The sequence below is a fragment of the Styela clava genome, chromosome 5 (genome assembly GCF_964204865.1).
Source record: "Styela clava chromosome 5, kaStyClav1.hap1.2, whole genome shotgun sequence".
NCBI lineage: Eukaryota > Metazoa > Chordata > Ascidiacea > Stolidobranchia > Styelidae > Styela > Styela clava.
The window spans coordinates 16291349-16314332 of record NC_135254.1 but is presented as its reverse complement, the minus strand read 5'-3'; the positions used below and the strand labels follow the sequence as shown (position 1 = coordinate 16314332).

At 35.5% G+C, this 22984-nt stretch overlaps 2 protein-coding genes across 6 annotated transcripts in view; one reads left to right on the top strand and one right to left on the bottom strand.

Annotated features, from left to right (window-relative positions):
• Positions 1–1047: 1047 nt before the first annotated feature.
• On the top strand, positions 1048–21511 carry LOC120344683 (nucleolar RNA helicase 2-like). 3 transcript variants are annotated; one of them, XM_078112407.1, is made up of 19 exons: positions 2106–2800; positions 2878–3005; positions 3074–3249; positions 4990–5116; positions 5616–5702; positions 6534–6729; positions 7180–7199; positions 7348–7422; positions 7617–7734; positions 15087–15153; positions 15645–15763; positions 16473–16667; positions 17610–17770; positions 17976–18080; positions 18509–18667; positions 19014–19128; positions 19710–19795; positions 20105–20239; positions 20722–21511. In XM_078112407.1, exons 1-19 carry the CDS (start codon positions 2650–2652, stop codon positions 21049–21051), a joined length of 2550 nt encoding a protein of 849 aa, XP_077968533.1. In that variant the 5' UTR covers positions 2106–2649; the 3' UTR covers positions 21052–21511. The 3 variants fall into 3 exon arrangements, with proteins under 3 accessions (XP_039269919.2, XP_077968533.1, XP_039269918.2); XM_039413985.2 differs by lacking the exons at positions 2106–2800; positions 2878–3005; positions 3074–3249 and adding an exon at positions 1048–1230 and having other exon boundaries at positions 4991–5116; XM_039413984.2 differs by lacking the exons at positions 2106–2800; positions 2878–3005 and having other exon boundaries at positions 3121–3251; positions 4991–5116.
• The window catches only part of LOC120345020 (transient receptor potential cation channel subfamily A member 1-like), a 32316-nt gene continuing 30665 nt past the window's right edge, over positions 21334–22984 (bottom strand). For all 3 annotated transcript variants that reach the window (XM_039414385.2, XM_039414389.2, XM_039414386.2), the window contains one exon: positions 21334–22808. In XM_039414385.2, coding sequence (XP_039270319.2) covers positions 22598–22808 — 211 coding nt within the window. In that variant the 3' untranslated portion in view covers positions 21334–22597. The remainder of the gene's footprint in view (positions 22809–22984) is intronic.

Below are 22984 nucleotides of genomic sequence, written 5' to 3'. Positions count from 1 at the left end.
ATAAAACAATATATTAGTCAGAAGTTTTGCGCCGTTCACTTGGGAATACCTGTTAATTTGATATAACAGTTAAACAACCTTTTCACCATCTTCAAGATTTTATTGCGCCGTTAAAATGAACATACGATCAATACAACAATCGGAGTGTAGAGAAGTATGAGACACGACATAAAGCTTAAAGTATTGAATTATACCTTAAAGAGAATTGTCCTCATCTCTTCTATCTATTTTGGCTTGATTTAGCCTATTTAAAGCCGATTGGGATTTCTCCGTTTAGTGGATAAATTCTCTTTTTTTATTTCTTACTTTTCCAGAGAGAAAGTCTTTTTTGGACCAATTGGGGACTAGTTCGTTTCGTTTTCGATAGGAGAAATTGGGGTGAGCAAGGTTAGTAATTAAGGTCAAGCGTATTGTAAAATTAATGAAATGACTCAGTTTACGTGGGAAATATCAATGATTTCATTGTCTCAGGGATATTTGATCATTTTTTATGCAAGTGGAAAATTACTTGTGTTTCTCCGACAAATGAAGATTAGAGTTTACAGCCAAAAATGGATTTGGTGCATAATCCATAATTTACAATGTGACAAATTTGTTACAATAGTAACAATTTATCCGTAACGTTAGATCGTTTCGAACTAACCGTTTCTAGCCATATTATTGAGCCGTCTTATCGGCAATCCTCTCTCCCGGGATAAATACGCAAACCTTATCCTACCCCAACACTTCAACACAGACGCCGCAACAGCGGCGACGGACATGAGAATGGCGTAGGATTGCCTTGACAACGTCAAGTTGTCATTTTGAGAGACGCACTCATGCGTTGACAGAATTATTGCGTCAGAGAAATATATAATTTAACAAAATAGTAACAGTTTAAATACATTAAAATAAATTGAGAGTTACAAATTTTATAATAAAAATATTGACAAACTGATGATTGTCGTAATACAGAGATAATGAGTTCAAGAAAAAGTCGACGTAACTGAAAATGTTACGCAATATCGCAAGCACCGAACGAGTGCACGTGTCAATATCGAAGCTACTTCAGGATTTAGCGTAGTCCAGTAGTCTGCTCGGTCGTTTAATTAACTGCTAGTGCTTTTCTAATATTTGGGTTCAACTGAAGTTCGTACAGGATACTTCATGATGGTAACTTTAACTGAAACAGATATGGATATGATGCCGACCGAAATAAAAGTCAAAAAGATTAAAAAAGTAAAAAAACAGGTAATTTTAACTGCAGAAGGTGACTTTTAATACCTAATTTGTCAATTGGGCTGTCAGTAATTCTGAATTCTACAGTCCCAAGATCAAAAATTAAAATATAGTCTTCTTGAAATAACATTTACTATAATGACAAGTATTTTTAAATTAATTTAGTACAATCTTATTGTGTCGTCATACGTTCTGACGTTAGGTCAGTGGGCAGGTAGGTGGTTTAGTCAGTCAGTTTGCGATCACGATAAAAACGATTCTAGATTTTTCACACGTCAGATATTTTTTCGTCTTCAATTTTGTGGTTTTTGAAGAAAATAATAATTTCAAAGTTGTATTATATCCTATTAATATATATAATCAATCGTATTCCTGTATTCTTATTTTGAGCCTTGAATTCTTTCATGCGTTTCTTGTGTATGACGTCATTTGGTAGGGTTATGATGTACCGCAGCAGCACGTGTGGTGTGATCACAAATAGGTTGTTTGCCTTACTGCCTTATGGACCCTGGGCTTTCTGTCATGTTAACCTATGGCAGCATGGATGGGCAGTAGCAAAGTTAATCAAAGTGTAGGGTGGTTCAGCCACTTTGCGGCCACGACCTATTTGCGGCCATCGACTTCATCGATTCAATTAATGCCTAAAAAATTAACCAACCGAGACAATATTTCTCACGTGCTACGGTATCGTCCACTTATTCCTCGTAGCTGTGTGAATTTACACTAAAATACGGCCACAAACAAAGAAGTTACGACCGAATACCCGACTGAAGAAAAAAAACGTACAATTTTTCCATGTTGCCAACTACCCATTGTTACCTTTAGAATAGCTTGAAAATTGATAGAAATTTATTACAGTATTAGATAAAAAGATGAAAATTGGCAGGTGAGTGGAGTGGTGTTTCTTTCAACCATCTTTAAAGTTTCGCGTTTCTACATCAAAACTAGGGGGAATAGGGGGTTGCGCATTTCCAATAAGTCAATAATATATTTGCGACCATCATGTTATTGTGTGTTTGACTGCTGCCATGCGGTGCTTTGTTCGTAATTTGACTAGTTTTGTTCTAAAAGGTTGAGTTGACAGTTCGTCCTTTAACTTATTAGAATTTGTAGAAGTAACGCGTTGAATTTTAATAATTGCAAGAATATTCCTGGCCTAAGAAACATTTATTGATAAATTGACGCGAGGTGAGTATGACTGAATTAGTGCAGTCGGCCAGGCAGATATACAAGCATGGTTGTAAACATTGCCTCGATTTCGTAGTTATGCGTGCTATATGTCAGTTTTTAGTTGTGCTTCCAAAATTAAGGAGAATTTTTCTGGGGTCAAGGGTCACGGAAATGTACATGCTGTCGGCCGAAATAAAAAAAATTGAAATTTCACGAACTACGTTAGTTTTTCTCCAGTACAGATAGATTAAATTTAAAAAAATGCCTGGAAACATTATAAAACGTAAAATAAAGTACACGAAAGAAAATTTGGAGGACGCTTTAAAAGCCATTACTGAAAAAAAAATGTCTCATCGCGAAGCAGCAGAGCATTATGGAATCCCCAAATCTACTTTGACGGATCGTATATCAGGTATGTATATTTAATTTTTTCAAATTATTCTTATTTATCATAGTATTAGTAATGACGTCATATCTTACATTTTCAAGGAAAAAGGTCATCGGATGTGATGCCTAAACGTGGCCCCCCCACTGCTTTATCATCCGAAGAGGAAGAGTCGCTGAAAACATTTTTGAAGGACCAGGTTAAGCGTGGACTCGGAATTGGCAAGAGAGACGTGAGACATATCCTAATCTACACCAAATCTGAGTGATAGCATTTTTTCAAATAATTCCCTTTTTTCAGGTGTTTCAAATGGTAAAAAACATGCTGGATTTGTCGGGAAAGCACGTGCGGTATTTTACGAATAATCTCCCAAGTGACTCCTGGTGGTGCGGTTTCTTGTCGCGGAACCCGGACCTGAAAATGATGGCAACGAAAAAATTGGAAGTGGTGCGAGCCATGGCTTGTTCGGAAAAAAAAGGTGAGTAGTTGGATGGAAAAGTATACGGCAATGTTAGAGGAAAACAACATCACGAGTGGAAGCAGTATACAACTGCGACGAAACCGGATTTTCTTTTCAAACGAAAGCCGGTAAAAAAGTCGTGGCTGGCAGAGGGATGAAAATGTGCTATAACATTACCAGCAGCAATAAAACTCAAATCACAGTGCTGATTTGTATTAGCGCCAGCGGTAACATCCTTCCGCCTTGCATACTTTTCCCCGGCAAGCGCATGAATTCGTTTCATGCACTGGATTTTCCAGAGAGCAGCAGATGTCATGTAACCGATAAAGGCTGGATGACTAAAGATTCATACTATGACTGGATGGAGAAAATACTCATACCCAATTCACCTAACAAGTCAACAAGAGGGGCCGTCGTACTTCTTCTTGATGGTCACACGTCCTACAAAGATTTTTACACAAGCGCGTTGGCCCGAGAAAATAATATCATTCTTTACTGTTTGCCTGCCCACACTACACATATTCTGCAGCCACTGGACAAAAAAGGAAGAGGGCAGACGGAAAAGAGATAAGCAAAATTTGAAGATTAGGAAAGAGATTAGAAAAAGTCAAACCTTTGAAAAGGAGACGAAATTCGTCTATGAAACAAAGAGAATAAAAGAAGGAAGATTGCAATGTATGTAAGGTGCAGTTCAATGGCGGGCCTGATGAACCACGCCGGATTGCGTGCGATAAGTGGTTCCATCTGCACTGCACGGAGTTGAATCTACATTTAAGCGCATCAGCAGTAGGGGGACTTCGTTGGTTTTGCTGCAAATGTATTTCTGCCATTTAGAATATGTTACTGCGACTATTCGAGTAATAAAAAATTCTTGTTGGAATTGATTGTGTGTCTTATATTCTCTAAGCAACATCTTTATCTACCAGTACACAAAAATGCGATCATAGTTTAAATCAAAACATAGTCTTTAATAAATTGCCAGTGATGTACGAATTACGCAAAATGGTAATGTTTCTAACATATAAGGCAGAAACTTGAAAATATCACATATTATTTTTGATGAAAAGTGGCAATTTTGTGTGGCAACACAATGGCAATTTTGTTGAAAATATCAGATAAAAATCGCTGTTTGTGCCAAAAGCAACAAAGTCATTTGGTAAAATTTTATTGTTTCAAAGACGGTTGAGGGTATGGGTTTTATCGTTTTGACATCACTATTAGAGGCTAAATCGCGGCACGTATATTCAAAAACATTTGGGTTTGCGATTTAACCGTGTTTTTAAAATATATCGCAGTCAGAAATGCAATTAAAAGTTCAATTCTCGACGCAGCCGAAACGATGTTCAAGGCTCGAAATTCGTGTCCGCACACTGGTCGTTCGGTCGCAAACACGTCTTTTTGAGTGTTGTATTTTGGTGGTTTGTATAGCTTTAACCCCTGATCGTAAAAAATTAATTCGAGTGGTAGCGTGTGGAATAAAACATACGGTGAAAAAATCAACGGGTTAGAAATGTTGGTTTTTATTTTATAGCGATTTGAATGAAATCGTCCGCAGACTGGCTACACCACCCTATTAGGCTAGACTAAGTCTATAAGTGAGAAATACCAGGGTTAGCATCTGTATATTCTCACCACTAATTATTTTTGTAGATAATGACCGCAAATTCCCTGGGATTGCAGAATGGCTAAACCACCATGCATGGTTATTTTTTATACCATATTTTTAGGACTTCATTATCAAGTTATTTTAATTTTAGATGGAAAATGGAACCTCTGATAGCCTCAAAACTGTGAAAAAAGAAAAAAAATTGAAAACTAAAAAGTCACCTGAGATTTCACAAAATATCGAGAATGAAGGAAAAAAGAAAATGAAAAAGGCAAAAGTAAAATGTTTTATACCAGTACTTAATATTGTTGAATTGTAGGTGCGTTTTTGTTTGTTACCCTGAGTAATTGGTAAGACTCATGTGCTCGTTCACATTTTACTGCATGCTATGAGGTGTGTTTGTCCTTCACTGCATTGCTATGCCATTGCTGGAGAGTATAAAAGTCGACAGAATTTCGCTCCTTATACCTTTCAGATCACCAGGTTAATATGGTGATTTGAGTTATGACTTAGATATTCAGTCGCATTGGGAGTTGTTTAAAAATAATGAATTTAGATTTTATAGCATTTAAAATAAGTTGTTCCTGAACTGACTAAACCACCTTAATTATAGGTGTCAAGAGTGACATCTTTTGAAAAGCTGAAATTCAACTTTTCTGTTTTTGACTTTGAAATTAATTTATTGGAAACTGACTAAACCACCTTAATTATAGATGGCAGGGTGAAACATCTTTCGAAAAATTGAAATTTATATTTTGTGTGCTTGGCTTTTTTAGGAAACCATAAAAGAGGGAAATTCTGAACCAGTCAAGAAGAGAAAGAAAATTGCTGAAATATCGTTGACTAATGATGGTGTTGTTCAGGTACTTTTGTTTTTAGTAAAATTTTCACAAACCAGTTTTGTAATTGAAACAAGATGTGAAATCTAACATTTAAAGTACAATCCTGAATTGTGACAATATCTCTTGATAAGTGTTTCAGTTGTAGTAATTACTACACACAAGCATAAAACTGATAATGAAGATAAACAAACATGACAACCAGCCCTGGCAATGCTCATGAATTCGTTGAATGTGATTCAATTTGAAATATTCGAATTGAACTCTATTGCAATTTGACTTTCTAGAACAGCAGTTCTCAGCCGGCAACCCATGGTGCCGATGGGGGAAACAAGAGTGGTTGGAGAGGGGCCATAATGTTAAGCGTAAAAATGATTATACTTTTCCTTTCCGAAAAAAACTTCCCGTTCTTCCTAGTTCATTGCTTGATAAGGTTATTTCACAGGGCGTTTTCTTTTTTTGGAGCATGTATTGTTTGAACATAATGGGATTTGACATCTACTAATCATAATAACACTCTAAATATCACTGGAATGATAAACAAGGGCGCCAAGGGTGCTGAAAACCTCTGGAAGGAGGGTACAAGCCATAAAAGCTTAGAAACCACTGTCCTAGAATATTAAATGCTTGTGGTTTGTTCGCTATTGCGGAAGGACTCAAAACGATAATATCAATGCTTCTAATTTTAAAATTGAATCTTATTAAGCGTTTGAATATAATAAATTTATCATGAAGTAATAGAAAATTGTAATCATGGAAAAGTTAACTTTTTTCTAGTTCAAATAAAACACAACGGCTCCATCTCCGGGCCTGTGTATAATTGGATATATTTGAACTGTTTATCTTGTTTATCAGGATTATATTGAAACTCCACCAGCTTCAGACGAAGATGAAAAAAGTCAGGCGGAAATTGAAGGGGACTTCGCTAAATTCAGAATATCTGATGATACAATTGAACTGTTGAAAGAAAAGAAAATTTTATATCTTTTCCCAATACAAATCCAAACTTTCGATTATGTATTCGATGGATTTGATGTAGTGGCCCAAGCAAGTATGTACTTTAAAATATTTCAATACCGGTTGAATTGTTGTGTGATTTGTATAAGGGCCAGATCATCATCTTATATGTTTGGTCCAAGCCATTGTCAGTCGGTCAATTCGGTATAGTTCACCCTTCTTCTAATTTGGATCTCTTCAGTCCTTCCTCGCTATGTATGCAAACTTTCTACAAACCCTTTTTTTTCAATTTTTTTGCCCAATTATTAAATGATAACATCGGCTAGCGATATGTATCCTCTTATTCTACTCACTGGCATTGAGTATTTTGAATATTTTATTATAATACATTAATACTAAGTAACTGAACAATATCAGTAAAGCTACATCGAATACAAAGTAATATTTCTGTATTTCCTCCAAGCAACAGAATTCAGATGAAGGAAATCTAAACTTCATTTTTTCAATATAACATTGTTTCTCAATCTGTCATTTTTTTTTTCAGGAACTGGAACTGGTAAAACGGTGAGTTGCAATTCATTTCTCTTTTTTTTTTTGTATTTGTTCCAATTTTAAAATGTGATCTAACTTATTATGAACTTTGTTGTGTTAATTCAGATGTCTGCACAAGACATAGTAACTAGGTGCTAAAGGTAATTATCTGTTTTTCCAGATGTCTTTTGCTCTACCATTGGTTGAAAAATTACAACGAATTGGTGTCCGAAGAAACTCAGGAAGACCTCCAAAGGTAACTATCAATTAATGGGTTTTAAATGATAATAATAATGAATAATTCCCATAACTGGGAATAAATTTTGTTAATATTTAAATTATGCCGAAGCTTGTGATTGTGAGTAACCAAATATTTTTTACCTTGTCTTATCAAGATGAATGGTTTCTGAAATATCTTTTTATCTGCAATTGCGAACTTCTATTTTACAGATTCTAGTCATGGCTCCAACAAGAGAATTAGCTTTACAAGTATTCAAGGATTTTGATGCGATAACAACGAAATTAAAATGTCTATGCATCTATGGTGGAACACCGTATTATCCTCAAGGTATTAAAACAATTTTGGTTTATTACTGAATGTTGATGAAACCTTTAAAAATGGTGTTGCATCATATCTCACTTACTCACTATGAGATGGAATTGTTGGGATGGGACCTATTCTAACCCAGAAAAGTCAGTGTTTCTTTCTTTTTTGTTTCTTGGGTTACGATGGCGTATAATTGCAATAGCATAGCAAGCCCAAAATTTTGAGGGGGAGGGGGGGCAAATTTTTTTTTATAATGATTTGATACGACCCTCACTTGTGCCTTTTGTCCAAACAAAGCCAGATAATAGAAACACTGATATCTAACAACATTGTAAATAATCGCTCAACAAATGTACATAGTCATATAAGCACGCATTTTTATCTATCTCATTTGGCGAAAGGATTATCGATAGCAAGTCAGGAAACGTCCGGTTTTCAGTAAATCATTCAAGAATAGAGCACAATGGTGTTGAGCAGTGTTAACTCTAAGCGAATTATGAGTGCGAAAGTGCTTCGCAGTCGAAAAAAAAAGTGCGAAAGTGCTTTTGCCGATTTTAACAAGTTAGGTGCTCTAGCCTTCCATATAACCCATTTAAAACGGCATAGATACTCGAAAAAGCGCTCCTCCGGTTAATATTATGAATTAAAGAGAAGCCTTTCCGTTTACTGAGTTCCCTTTAAGCGAATTCATGTTTAATTAAAACAAGCGAATTCATCGGCAACAAAAGGACATCTGCTAACACCTGCCACGAACAAAATTTTCATGCAATGTATCACGGTGTCAGTTGCTTACTCGCGTGAACAGCAAAGGCTTTCACATTTGTTACTCCTTCCATCTAACAGACAACGATTGATACACGTAGGCTGGAAACCATATTAGTTACAGGGTGGATCGTTTGTACAAATCCGGTGCAAAATAATCCCCCCTCAAAATATAAATAGCAATCAACTAATTAGGGTTAGGTGCGCTGGAAATTCGACTTTTCGATTTATCCCTAAACCTAATCTGATAATTATTAATTTGTGATTTTGAACCACTTCGAAAGTCGCCACCCGCTGTTTTAAAAGATAGGTTAACCTACGTTCCCTCCGAAATATTAGGCAGGATACTCCCCTGTTTTAGGAGATAGGTTGACCTACTTTTCTTTCAAACTTTTTTCTCCGAAATATAACACAAGATCACTTTGAAAATCCTCCCGTTTCGTGGGCTAGTGTGACCTAATTTCTCATTTACATTCATATTATACTATTTCAGAGCTTACCCAAAGACAAGTAATTTTTAGATGTCGACATGCCTTGGTTTGCGTGCGAGTTAGTTTAAATCGGGCAGAAAACATCATATATTGGCAAAATGTTTAGTAATGCCATGTACTTTCAGCATTCATAAATAGCACTCTTTGTAATGCTGCTGACCTAGTATCAAATATTCGCATCACAACGCCACTTGCGAGGTTTCCATATATTTCAATTACACTAATAGGAACGATGACACCAAAAGAGTTTTCTTTTGCGAAGGTACACGAAATATAACGAGGGTGATTCTTGAAAAAAACATGAATATAAAAAATAAACGAATGATATGATAGTGGATCCCAAATAAATTTGAGAGTGTCTCGAAATACCAATCCATTTGATAAATAATTTTTATTCGACCACATGAACGCTGATATACGCATTCTCAGATATCAGACATCTAGTCGCGATATTCAATCGTTCATATGCACAAATCTCACATTAATAGTAATTGCTACCCACGTTTGTAAAGTTTAGAAACCAACAAACAGAAAATAACTTATCCTGCAACACAATTAAAATTCAGTCGGCAATAAATTCGTCGCCAAGACGATGCCATACAAAACAAAAAAAAGATTTGGTCGCGAGAGTTACGTTAGATGACTGCAAAACGACGTTGTTTTTTAAGCAGAATGTAAATCAATCAATTAAAAAAACGGGAGTTAGGACGCCATTAACACATCGTGTGTATTAAACTTCCCTGGTAAGTGCTTTGGTAAGTACCATTATTATTGTACTTATACACCTGTTGGAGTATTTCGGACAATTTCGAATTTAAAATTAATGAGACCCGACATTATAAAGACGCAAAAGTAAAATGAACATTTATTGAAAAAGTTATTATTTAAGAAAGACAACATGATCGTACAATTCCGCCCAAACTTCGATGTTCGTAAGTGAGATGATAAATAAATACTTCCCTGTATTCGATCAATTAACTTTAGCGTATCGTTGTTCTGCTAACAAACAGCCGGGTGCAAAATATTTCCGTCCTGTGATACGCTCAAAAAATTTTTCGATAATAATATCATACCCTCGCGTATGTACTTTCTATTAGCTCTTTGGTGATCTATGGTGGCCCATCGTTGTCACGCGTAAAATTGAAAATAAAAATAAAAAATAAAATAAAAAACCGAAAATAAAAATTTTTTTGTGAAAAAACATAAAAATAATAAAAAAAAAATGAAAAAAAAAATTAAAATTAAAAAAAAATAAATAAATAAAAACAAAAAAAAAACAAAAAAAAAAATCAAAAAAAAAAAAAATTAAAAAAAAAAAATTGAATAAAAAGAAAATAAAAAGGTTGACAACGATGGTCCGCCTCGTGGCCCATCGTTGTCACGCGTTTTTATTTTTAGAAAATTTGCTTCTGCTTGGGACCAACGTTGTCAGGCATAATCCTACGCGCACAAATGTGTTCCCTGGGTTTCAAACTCACTACTGATTTTCTTGAGCAATATTCAATATGAAAATGTTCTATAAATTCTCCATGCTACAAGTTCAACAAGAAGTAATATATTTATAATAATGATAAGAGAATAAAGAATTGAATACGCAAATTCGGAAAATTTGTTTTTACGTGTATAAGGTAATTTAATTGGAGAATGCTGCTTAACTACTCAGTTGTCTGGACACTCGCGATGCCGGTACCGTACCGTCTTACCAAATACCGGTAGTCGGTTATAGTCGCTTTGCGTCTGACCGTACCGTTAACCATACAATCACTCATGAAAGAATGGGAGATACGGATAGTCTCGTAGAATATAGACTACTGAAACACTCTCTGCGCCTGCCCCATACCGTACAGCCGTAACGTACCGATCCAGACAAATGATAAATCGCCCGTGCTCAACCATTTATTTCAATCCATACCTCGATCCAACGACTAACATACCTCATACATACCTAACATGCCTCGATCCTAGTAGAATATAGTGAGTCGAGGTATGGATTGAAATAAATGGTTGAGCACGGGCGATTTATCATTTGTCTGGATCGGTAAGTTACGGCTGTACGGTATGGGGCAGGCGCAGAGAGTGTTTCAGTAGACTATATTCTACGAGACTATCCCTATCTCCTATTCTTTCACGAGTGATTGCATGGGTACCGGTACGGTCAGACGGTACCGTACCGGCATCGCACGAGTGTCTGAGCAGTTAAGCAGCATTTTCCAATTAAATTACCTTCTACACGTAAAAACAAATTTTCGTATCCAATTCTATATTCTCTTATCATTATTATAAATATATTGCTCATGAAAATCAGTAGTGAGTTAGAAATCCAGGAAACACATTTGTGCGTGTAGGATTAAGCCTGACAACGTTGGTCCAAGCAGCATCAAATTTTCCAAAAATAAAAACGCGTGACAACGATGGGCCATGAGGCGGACCATCGTTGTCAACCTTTTTATTTTCTTTTTATCCAATTTTTTTTTTTCAATTTTTTTTTTTTTTTAATTTTTTTTTTTTAATTTTAATTTTTTTGTTTTTGTTTTATTTTTCAATTTTTTTTTTAATTTCAATTTTTTTTTTATTTCTTTTTTTTCAATTATTTTTATGTTTTTTCACAACTATTTTTTTATTTTTGCTTTTTCATTTTATTTTTTCATTTTTTTTTTAAATTTTACACGTGACAACGATGGGCCACCATAGTGATCTCTTCCATCCTTGGCCAAGTCATGTTTCGAATATGTGAACATTTTATTCGACCATACATGGCCGGCGGGATGTTAAAATTGTAAACAAGAGAGAGGTAAAATCAATCGCAAATTTCGTTATAACGGCTCGTTTACGAATTGTTGCGCCTGTTATCGTCGGGAATGATTATATTTGTTGTATTTTGAGGCATTTAAGCAATAATAATTAGGGCCTGACATCATCAAAATCGTCAAGTGAGATCTTGAAATTGCAAATTCCGTAAATAAAATTGTGAATTACTCGGTAACGAATTCAGCTTCAATGACCGTCGGGGTATTGTTTTGTTGAAAATTATAATTAATGTGAGAGCGCCAAAAACATACAGTCCATACCGATGCGACTGCAATTTATATGGCCGCACTTGGTGTGGCGCGTTTATTAATAGTGTATAATAAATTAAACGAATATCAATTATAACCAAGCCTGTCAGCGTGTTTATTTTCTGTGGGCAAGAATCGTAAAATACCATCTTGAGACAAATTCACTTCCATTCTAAAATCTAATTTTTCAGTTATTATCGTTATACAAATAACGTGTGGCAACTTTTTAATTTATCGTCAACCAAAAACCGCCCCACACTCGTCCAAACGTATGTCAAGCTTGACCGACAGGAACAGAATCATCGACGACTTTAATTAGGGAAAATATGTATTTTATCGGGAATGCAAAATAAATGTAACAAAACGCATTTTTTTTGTGATATAACTTTGTATTTTCGGAAACGGATTGCCATGAAAGGTAAAATTTGATCTAAATTGATCGCAAAAATGTTTTATTTTAAATGTAACAAAACTCATTTTGCGATATAACTTTGTATTTTCGAAAACGGGTGTCCTGAAAAGTAAAATATGATCTAAATTATTCGCAAAAATGTTTTATTTTAAATGTAACAAAACACATTTTTCGCAATACAACTGTATTTTCGGATACCGGGTGTCATGAAGAGTAAAATATGATCTGAATTAACCGTAAATAATGTTTCATTCCAAATGTATCAAAACGCATTTTTTGCGATATAATTTTGTATTTTCGAAAACGGGGCGTCATGAAATATATTTATCTAATGTTATCTATCGTCTAACTAACGTCTGGTACACATCATTTTCGGGAAGAACTCTAGCCCGCGAAACGTCATTTAATTTAAAATAGAGAATGTTCCACGCATTCCAAAACGGAAAATCACCAGTAAGTCGACAGGAATTCAACCCTCCGGATTCAGTATTCTATATCCCCCCTGTCAGAAATTTCTGAAGATTGGAACAAAGAACCCGTCAAACCGCCGCGGAAGAAGGGGAGTATTTTTTGCACTAATAATTAGGGCGTGACATTATCACTATCTCAAGAAACTGGTGAATTTTCAAATTCCATAAATAAAATTGTGAATTGCTCGGTAACATTTTAGCTATAATTATCGCCGGGGTATTGTTTTGTTGAAAACATGTCGAAACTTGAGGGAATTAGTTACAATTAGCGCCTGACATCTATTAGGCACTCGAGCACTCGAAAAAAAAGCACTCGAGTCCAATCTTTTTAGCATTAAGTCGCTTACGTAAAATATCCTGTAGAAGAAGTGCTGTTCATTAACGTCATCTCGTCTTATGACCACGCAGAAATGCCTTTATTGCCGAATAATTCAATCACTATTTTAAATCAACATTCAGGAATGGCACAATTTCAGATTTGTGGAGTTTATCACCATAGAAAAACATGAGAAAGTTAATTATCGTCCTAATAAATATCAGCATCACGGTATCGACAATAATATTACCATTCGCATAAAATTTACAAATCTCGATAGGTAATATTAATGCCAACGCAAATGTTAATTTGAGTACTCAATGTCTTCAACAGCTGTTGCCGATGTGAACAAACGGGTAAACCCGAAATATAAAACTTTGATGTCCGCCGACCCGCAAGAATTCATATTTGTAAAAAAGAGAGGGCAGGAATATAGATTGACAAAACTTGGATATCGCCGCCAAAACGATCGGTGACAAGAACAATTAGCCATTACAACGGAATTAATCAGTAAAAAGGCTTCGTTGCCGATTTTTAATGTTTCCACGACGTTCCAAAAATAATTGTTATTCGGTACTCGTTAAAAATATTCAATTCAATAAAATATTGAATTTTGCCCACCCATACTCGCATATAAATGAGAAATAGTTGTGTAAATATCGCAAAATGCCACATGCTCTCAACATTGCGATTACAATAAAATGGCACTTAATGGTATTTTGTGAATTTGGTGATTTTGCAAATCTGTGACATGCTGCTAAAAGTTTCGTCTGATTTAAAAATCGTGCACTTTGGTCACAATACATCCAAAGTGACTATAACACTTTACTAACACTTTTATAGTCATTTTGAATTCAACGATATCATTGATAGTCACATGACCACTCTGTTCAAAGAAACGCACTGTGTGAATATTCCAACATCTGGTTTCAAAGACGCGGAGCGTTTTTGCGGGAGAAGCGGTGTGCTTATATAATAATCATATTATAAACAAGAATTTTGCCGTTAATGCAAAAGCTTTATCTCCTATGTCTGCATCTCATAGGTTAGAATTCCGGTAAATATCGTTATGATATGCAGAATTGAGTTACAAAAGTACTAGTATGTTACTTATTTGTCAACTTAATACTCGAAAATATTTGTTAACTTTGAATTTTTATTCCATTCAAAATCGGAAAAAAGTGCTATTTCTCTTCAAAATCGGAAAAAAGTGCTATTTCGCAGTCCCTAAAAAAAGTTGCGAAAGTGCTTCGCAATTTTCGCAAAAAAGTGCGCTAATAGTGAACACTGGTGTTGAGAAAGGCGTATGAATTTTTGTCTCACTCCAAATAGTGTAAAATTGCATTTAAAAGGAAAATGTTGAAAATTTATTTATTCATTATTATGGCGGCACATAGGCTGTGCCTATGTATAATTGTACTGAAATTGACCTGACCCGAAATGCCAATATTATCTCCCATTCCCCCCACGGAGTTGGAGATGGATATAAAATGAAGTCAATTTTGTAATACTACTGAAGCCTATGATTTAAACCATTGCTGTTCACATTCATATGTAAATGTTGATGAAGCAATTATAACAATATGAGGCTTGTTTTTATACCACTCTTAGTTTTTATCAATTAAACAACTATCACGAAACCATTTGCAGAAACCTTGCAAAACATATTAGACATTAACAGAAGTTTTGAAATTTGTTCAAATCTGGTTGTGAATCACAGCCCGATTTATACAAATTCCAGAGCTTCTTCTAATGTCTTTTGATTTTTTTAAGGTTCTGCAAATGGTTTGTAACAATTTATTAAACGTCTATAATAAACTTAGTGTTTTTGTAACCATACTCTATCTATGTTCCATCTTATAACAGAAAAAGCGATGCGAGCCGGACTAGATATTGTCGTTGGTACACCTGGAAGAATACTGGATCATGTTAAGTAAGTTGATTGCTGTAAAATTTAGAAGTTATATAGAACAGCTTTTACTGAAGAAATGAAGTAGGTATATAAACAAAATGTTTTTCAACCATAACTTCTTGTAATATCTCAACACAAATTATTTGGCATAAGAGTATTTAGGGTTCTTTTGTAAGTTATGGAAAATTGTGTATGTTAGAAACGCCAATCCAATGCTCCAAATTTACAGAACAAATTGGTATTTGCTTTGAGGTTTGAGGTAATGTTAATTAGAGCCTGTGATTAAAACATTGCTGTTCACATTCATAATAAATGTTGATGATGCAATTATAATAATATGAGGCTTGCTTTTTTTCTCGTTCAGATAGTTTGTTTTCATTTCAAATAGGTCACGGTCTTAGCTCAATTGAAATTTTGGCAATTTGTGGAAGTTTTTGGCCGTAATCTTTCATTCTATGTTGTTAACCCATTGGACTTGTTAAATTTGTCCTAATTTTTGTAAATCCTTTCAGTAAAGGCAATCTACATCTGGAAGAAATTGATCATGTAATTCTAGATGAAGTTGACCAAATGCTTGATATGGGTTTTGCACCAAGTGTAGAAGAAATATTGCAATATGCTTACACTGATGGTAGGTTGTTGTAGTCGTATTATGCTATTCAAATAATGGATCTCCTTTCTGTAGCAGAGCAGCATAAGCATAATTTGCCTGCAAAATAGGAATTTTTGTAGAAATATTTTATGTGGAAAATGTACGATTTTTCAATATGGTATTCTTATTTTGAGTTTATTGATATGAAAGCGAAAGTTAAAATTTCGCGAAAGAAATCTGTTATATGGCTCATAGGTGATACAAAATATATGGCTTATTATAAAACAAAAATTAAATGCCTTAATTCGCAATTTGATTTCCCATTTTCTGTTTTAAACACTCTGATTTATTGGGATGTCACAGAGCTGTGGGCCTGTGATATCACAGGGGGATTTCAATTGCAGCCATTACAAGTTAACGAACTACAGAGGTGTAGCTGATCCTGCGAATCTTATGTAAAGTTGGGTGGAGAAGAGATGTTTTTCACTATACCGTACCCGTACGGCACATTGATTTTTTGTTGTGATCTTTTAATGTTTTGTTTTAGTGCACAAAGCAGGGGGAAATTATTAGAAAAATTGCAGAGGGCCGTCATGGAATTTTTTTAAAAAGTTTGAGAACCACTGGTTTAGTCTTAACGCTGCAGGCTCTGAACCACCGTCTTACCTGGAGTGCTCTTTAAACCTTTATCCGATTTGTTTAGGACATCGATCGTCATCATTTAATATAATATTTCCATGCATCACAGATCGGGAGAAGCCACCGCAGACACTTCTATTCTCTGCGACCTGTCCGCCATGGGTCAAAAAGACTGCTGGTAAATACATGAGAACAAAAGAAACAAAGCATGTTGATCTCATAGGAAAGGATTCGATGAAAACTGCCACTACTGTGCAACATCTTGCCATCAGATGTCACTACACACAGAGAGCCAAGTGCATTGGTATGATTTTTCAATATTTTGACATGTTCTCAATGGGTTTAATTTTTCTGCTCCTAGCACCAAAGTGTTGAGTATATGTGATGATCCTAGTTTGTCACGTAATAATGAATCTTTGGTAAAGAAATTTCACATCTAATGATAATTCACCCTACTGTCTTCATACTAGGGTTTATTGATGTGAAAACAAACTCAAGATAAATCTAAGCCTAAGTGATGGAAGCCTAGATGGCTAGAAATTTGTAAAATTAGAGCTACTTTATTTGGGAAGTACCAGAATCTTATCAGTTTTATCATTACCTATACCAGTGTTCTTTAAATTTTTCCATCCCGACCCACTTGGCACAACCAACTTTTTTTGTGACCCTCTGGAACTAAAATAAAAATAAAGTAAAATTCAACTTGTCTATGTGTCAACTGCCATTAATAGAATAATTCACTGCTTCACTGTACTTTTATTCAAACCCAGTCACTACTAACTGGTAGTACTGGTAGACTATAATTTGTCAGCATGTTTTTCAAACATAAAATCCTAAACAACTAGTTGTGAAGTAACAATAGTCTTGTGTTACGTCACACATGTTGCATTGGTCTGTTTGTTTTTGTTCGGGCTGAGAAAGGTATACTCATGTATTTATCTGAATACAATTTTCTCACCCCACTCGAGCATGTAACGTTCAGTTTTCGTGAAGTCTGTTGTTCCTGTTTTCCTCATCTGTTTGAAAGATTTTTTAATACTTGAATAATGGTCCCAAAACATACCGTGACCCCCATCGAGCCCTTTCGCCACCCACCGAGAGGGGCGGGACTGCAAGTTCGAAAAGCCCTGGCCTACACAGGTCATTACACCCAAAGTGAGGTGATGGGCATATTGTTTGCATCAGAGATTTTAACCTGCGTTACGTAATTAAGTCCAACATGGTTTATTGGAATGTTCATTTTCAGGTGATGTAGTTCAAGTGTATAGCGGTAGATTCGGCCGGGCAATTGTTTTTACCGAAACAAAGAGAGATGCCAATGAGCTTGCATTAAACGATTCTGTGAAAGTTGAATCACAAGTATTACATGGAGATATCGAACAAAGACAAAGGGAAATTACACTAAAGGTAGATACTGTCTTGTTGCATGGGTTTATGAGCTGAAAAGATCTTATTTTAGGCATACATTCACGTTTTTATGCATCTTCGCTTATTTTTCATACAATGCTGTTTAAATTTCAAGTTGTCCAGAATTCTATATTCGTAGATTCTATTTTTTTTTATTTTTTCTACAAGATTGTTGCAGTCCTTTTTAAAATGAATTCTATTTCAGGCTTTCCGCGATGGTTCTGTAAAATGTTTAGTTGCTACAAATGTTGCAGCAAGAGGACTCGATATTCCTGAAGTCGATCTGGTCATTCAAATAAATCCACCTAAGGTTTGTTAATAACTTTTTAATTGTAAAGTATCTTTAATTAAGGAGTATGTTTGTTTTATGCTACCTTTAATGAGCAGAAAAACAAAACGATTTCTAGTCTTACTTGACTGCACAGAGGTATTTTGATATTTATATTTTTAACTTTGACATAATTGGGAATGGCCGAAATTGAATAATCTGCTTGCTATATTGTGTTTATTCTGATGCAATACTTTTGAATTTGGAATATATCCTGAATTTGTTCATGTTTGGCGAATGACACAGCACACAGATATTTTTGAAAATTAATAAAAGTAATAGCCTTTCAGAGGCAGCAACAAGCTTTTATCACTGAAAATTTCAAAGCGATTTTGTCACAACAACAACATAATATAGAAACGATCCACAGATCCGCTTTCGTGTCTATCGAAAAAGTATTTCTTTTTCAGGATATAGAATCATACATTCATCGGTCAGGAAGAACTGGTAGAGCCGGTAGATTGGGAACCTGTATTTGCTTCTATAAACCAAATGAAGAAGAATTACTCAGGAGAGTAGAAAGAACTGCCGGAATCAAATTTAAAAGAATTGGTACGCCACAACCAAAGGTAAGATCATTTTGTTTTAGAATGGAAGATATAATGTTTAATAAAAATATAGCTTTGGGGGAGGGAGTATATTGATATGTTAGGATTAGTTCATGATTGGTTCGTGTAACTAATCATCGGTTATGCCATTCTCACCTATTTAGTCTATGCATCTGAAATAAGTACGGTAAACTATTCCAATACACTGCATGGGCTGTATAGCTGAGGGTGAGGTCGAGGCTAGATATGATTTAGCTGTCTTGTCGACTTTTCTCTACTCTTGATAAATGTGAAAATCTTATTCTATTACACATGACATTTGTTTATATGATTGTTGATCATTATATCATCTTACTTTTCTACCTAGGATATAATTCAATCATCATATGACGACACATTAAAGTGCTTAGACGCAGTACCTGAAGAAATTTGCTCCAAATTTTTAGAACAAGCTGAAAAAGTTGCACAAAAGTATACAGGAGGTTTGTATATTCATCAAAAATTACTCTTACGATTGTTTAGGGTTTCTCAAACTGGGCTGTTGGCTCACCAGGGGGGCATGAGATGGTTCTCTGGGGGCCCACATGCAAAGTCTTCCACTTGTTAGTATTTGCGATGACTACATTTATTTAACGAATACTGACCTTGATTTGTTGAATTATTTGACTGTAATGCATTAATTTTTGCCTTCATTTGTTGGCTTTTTTTATTAAACGTGGCGCATAAAATAACTGATTTAAACTCGTTAAAAGCAGAACTAGGCCTTTCATATTGAAGGGCAGGAACCAACAGAATGGTATGAGTCCTCGGAAAGCAACCACAGATCATGGTTTAGTTCATATTCCGTAAATACAAATGAAATGAAAAAGAAGAATCGAGAAGAAGTTGCTCGAGTTATAGCGAAGCCTGATTTTATTCGAATCGTCCAATATTCTAATCTATTAGCTTTTTTCGTAAAATCTTTTCTACAATGCTACATTTCTTTTGATCAAGAATTTACAAGCATCGCTAAAATGAGAACATGAATAATAAAAACTTAAATTAGCAATATTTATACATTCAGGTGCATTGGAAGCACTCTCTGCAGCCTTAGCTCACATGTCTGGTGCAACAGATTTGTCATCAAGATCGTTACTGAATGCTCAAGAGGTATGTGGAATTGAATTCATCATTTGGTAATGAAAAATACTCGCAAAAAGACTCTATGTGCATGTAGTAATGTCCTGGTATGGATTGCACAGAAGACTTATTATGAATATATTTGAGGTCTTTCAATTTTTGTCTCTTTTTTCAAGGCTATATAAGCAAGTCGGCACTCTGAAATATAGTAGTGTTTTACTTCTACTACAAACACACAAATATTGTATTATGTGTGAGAGGATGTGCATCTGGGACGATGAGATATTCCAATAACATTCTGGTCACAATATGTGATTTTGTGCCTTTCTGTACTTTCAGGGTTTTACAACATGGCACCTCAAGTCCTCTATTGTAGCCAGAGGATCTGGGTTCTTTTGGAATGCCCTTGAAAGATGTTTTGGTCAAGATAATAAACAAAAAATGCTCGGAATGAGATTGACCCAAGATAAAATGGTGAGTGTTTCTACATATTTCAATTGAATCCTAGGATGTTTAGCTATGTAGTTCTGAAAGCGTGGAATATAACAACGAATTTAGTGTTACTGCATTATTTATCAAAAAATGCCTGCTATATTAATATATCAATTTTGAACCATGCAATCTAATCAATGTATAAATCATGGGCATAATATGGAAGGTAGCAGAAGTTTTTAAAATTGGCAACTTAAATACCATCAAATTTTTTTATAAACACTTTCTGCTATGTCTCAAAATAAAGAAATTTCGGACCTCCTGAAGTATGCGCACCAAGATGCCGCACAACCTGAACTTTTGAACACATTTTGCATCCGTGTGTACATCGGCTGAACCATGCTTCCTTCGCTCTTAATTCCTGTATTGTTGCACACACAAGCCTAAAATATCGACATCTTTTTTGAACAAAGTTATCGCCGATATCGTTTTCATTTTATCAATCAATTGTATTACTTCAACAGGGCTGTGTGTTGGACATTCCAAACAATTTGACAGCGTTGATCAAAGAAAGTTGGAGAAACACCGATAAGATAACGATGGAACAAGCGGAATCATTACCCGAACTTATTGAACAAGATAGCAGGCGATCTGGTGGAGGTGGCGGCGGATTTGGTCGCGGCAGAGGTGGCTGGTCCCGGGATGGTGGATTCCAAAATAGAAGAAGCTTTGGTGGACAGGGACGTGGTGGTGGTTTTCGCGGCCGTGGCGGTGGTTTTCGTGGCCGTGGCGGTTCGAGTAGAGGAGGTGGTGGCATGAAGCGTAGTTGGGGCGGGGACCGAAAATATAGATAATTTTTGTGATCTAAACTACTGTTGGCTGCTGATTTGTTTGGAAGTATTTAGTTCTGTTTAACGTTAATCGTATTTGGCAGATGTTTGTCATGCTTCTGAGGAAGGGAATGAATGTCGTTTACTTGTGTGTCTTTGATATTTGATTTAAGTAAAACACCCCACACAAGCATTCCATTACTGAAGTGATAAGAATACGGCCATGTAGCGTTTGTTCCAGTAACCCACCAACGCCAGTATATTCATCTAACGCCTTGTATATCCAAGCAAGACTTTTTTGAGCTGTGAGCTGTTGGACCCAAATTATGTAGTATAACCATCTGCCTAACTGAGTGTGATTATTCACAAGTTCTGGATGTTTGGAGCCTTTTTACTAATGCTTCCAGGATCATTGAATATTTTCCATACGTTCTATATTGCGTTTTACTGTCTTTGATTCTATTGAGTAAACTTGAAAAAGGTGGAGTGTGTGTGATTGCTTTTTGATTGACACGGACGCTGACGCTTTTGGTGACCAAATTTTTTTTGCAGGTACACCGACTTGGGGAGAACCAAATCTTAACTTTGCCTTCTGTTTATGCAGCAATTTTTTAACGGTTCATTTCCGACAGATTCTAACTGAAAATCCTTGTTAGCAAATGGCGACCCTCTCGAAGTACATTCATTGAAAACCAAAATCACTTTCTGCTTGGTCAAGCGCGACCATACTTTTTGGCCAAAGCGAGATCCCTGATAAACTTTGACCGAGGGACTCGAACAACATTGTGTGTCTAGTTCGTACAGATAAGAGAATGAATTGGTACTTAATAATATTTTTTATAATTGTTAATATCAAAAAATACAGTAACATCGCACAAAAAATATAAAAGTGAATAATCACAATGCAAGTACGAAAATAACAAGCTTTAAGATCTAAAGAAAGCTATCAATATTGGTATATATATATACTCGTGGCAAGATGTCATTCATGAGATATATATAACAATTTCCGAACCGGTTGCTCAAACTAAAGTCCAGAGCCTTCAATTAAACGCGAATATAATATTTACAAACGGCCACTGACGTGCTATGGGTCATATATATTCTCTTTATCACCGAGCCAGAGATGTCGGTAGACGCGAAACTTGAGGCGGTTCTAGTGTAATAGCTAAGAAGAAAGCGAATTTTACAGAGCAGAAATTTGTGGAAAATTTCAAAAATGAGTGTAATATAGTAAAGTTTAATCAGTATATATTACACAATGAGGTATTGCGTATATATTTAAACCTTTCTTGCTAGAATCCTGCAGGCTAGGTTGTCAGGGAAGGCTCGAATCACCACTTATTGAGTTCGAATTATTCAAATGATATGCTTCGCACTCATGAAACCGCTAGTGAAATTTAACTCTGCTGTTCGGGACCTAGGGACATGTACCCAACAATGGTGTCAGAAGATCAAAAATATTACCATCTGGTGAGACGAAATCATTTTTTAAAAAAATGAGAGAAACAACCTTTCTCTTTACACACGACGTTTCGATCATCACTCAGGTGTCAGGTAAAAGTCGTGGTTATTTTGAAATTGACTTGAAAGCAGTCGCAGCCGCTATTTTTGGTCTGACAGCTGTGATTCTGCTTCCTCTCCCTGATTGCATTCTTCGTTGTAAGTCGGGGTGAGCACCCTCGTCTTGCTCATCTGCCTCGGACCTAATTTCCATCTTTTGAACAATCAATCGTAACAGGTCATGTTGCTTGTTCATTGTGATTTGCATCTCTTTCAGCCTGTGATATAAGAGAATGAAAAATGGGAGAACGATTGGTGGTTGAATGCGAGAGAAAATATGTGAAGCTGCTGGCCTGTTTGAGTCTGTGATAGGGGAGAATGATTGGTGGTTGAATGTGAGAGAATGTGATTTTTTGGCCTTTTTGAGTCTATGATATGAGAGAATGAAAAATGA

Coding starts and splice junctions, on each gene's coding strand:
- LOC120344683 (XM_078112407.1), top strand. CDS start 2,650: ATGCCTGGAAACATTATAAAACGTAAAATAAAGTACACGAAAGAAAAT. Junction 7,735..15,086: donor AACACCGTATTATCCTCAAG/GTATTAAAACAA, acceptor ATCTTATAACAG/AAAAAGCGATGCGAGCCGGA. Junction 19,796..20,104: donor CGTTACTGAATGCTCAAGAG/GTATGTGGAATT, acceptor CTGTACTTTCAG/GGTTTTACAACATGGCACCT.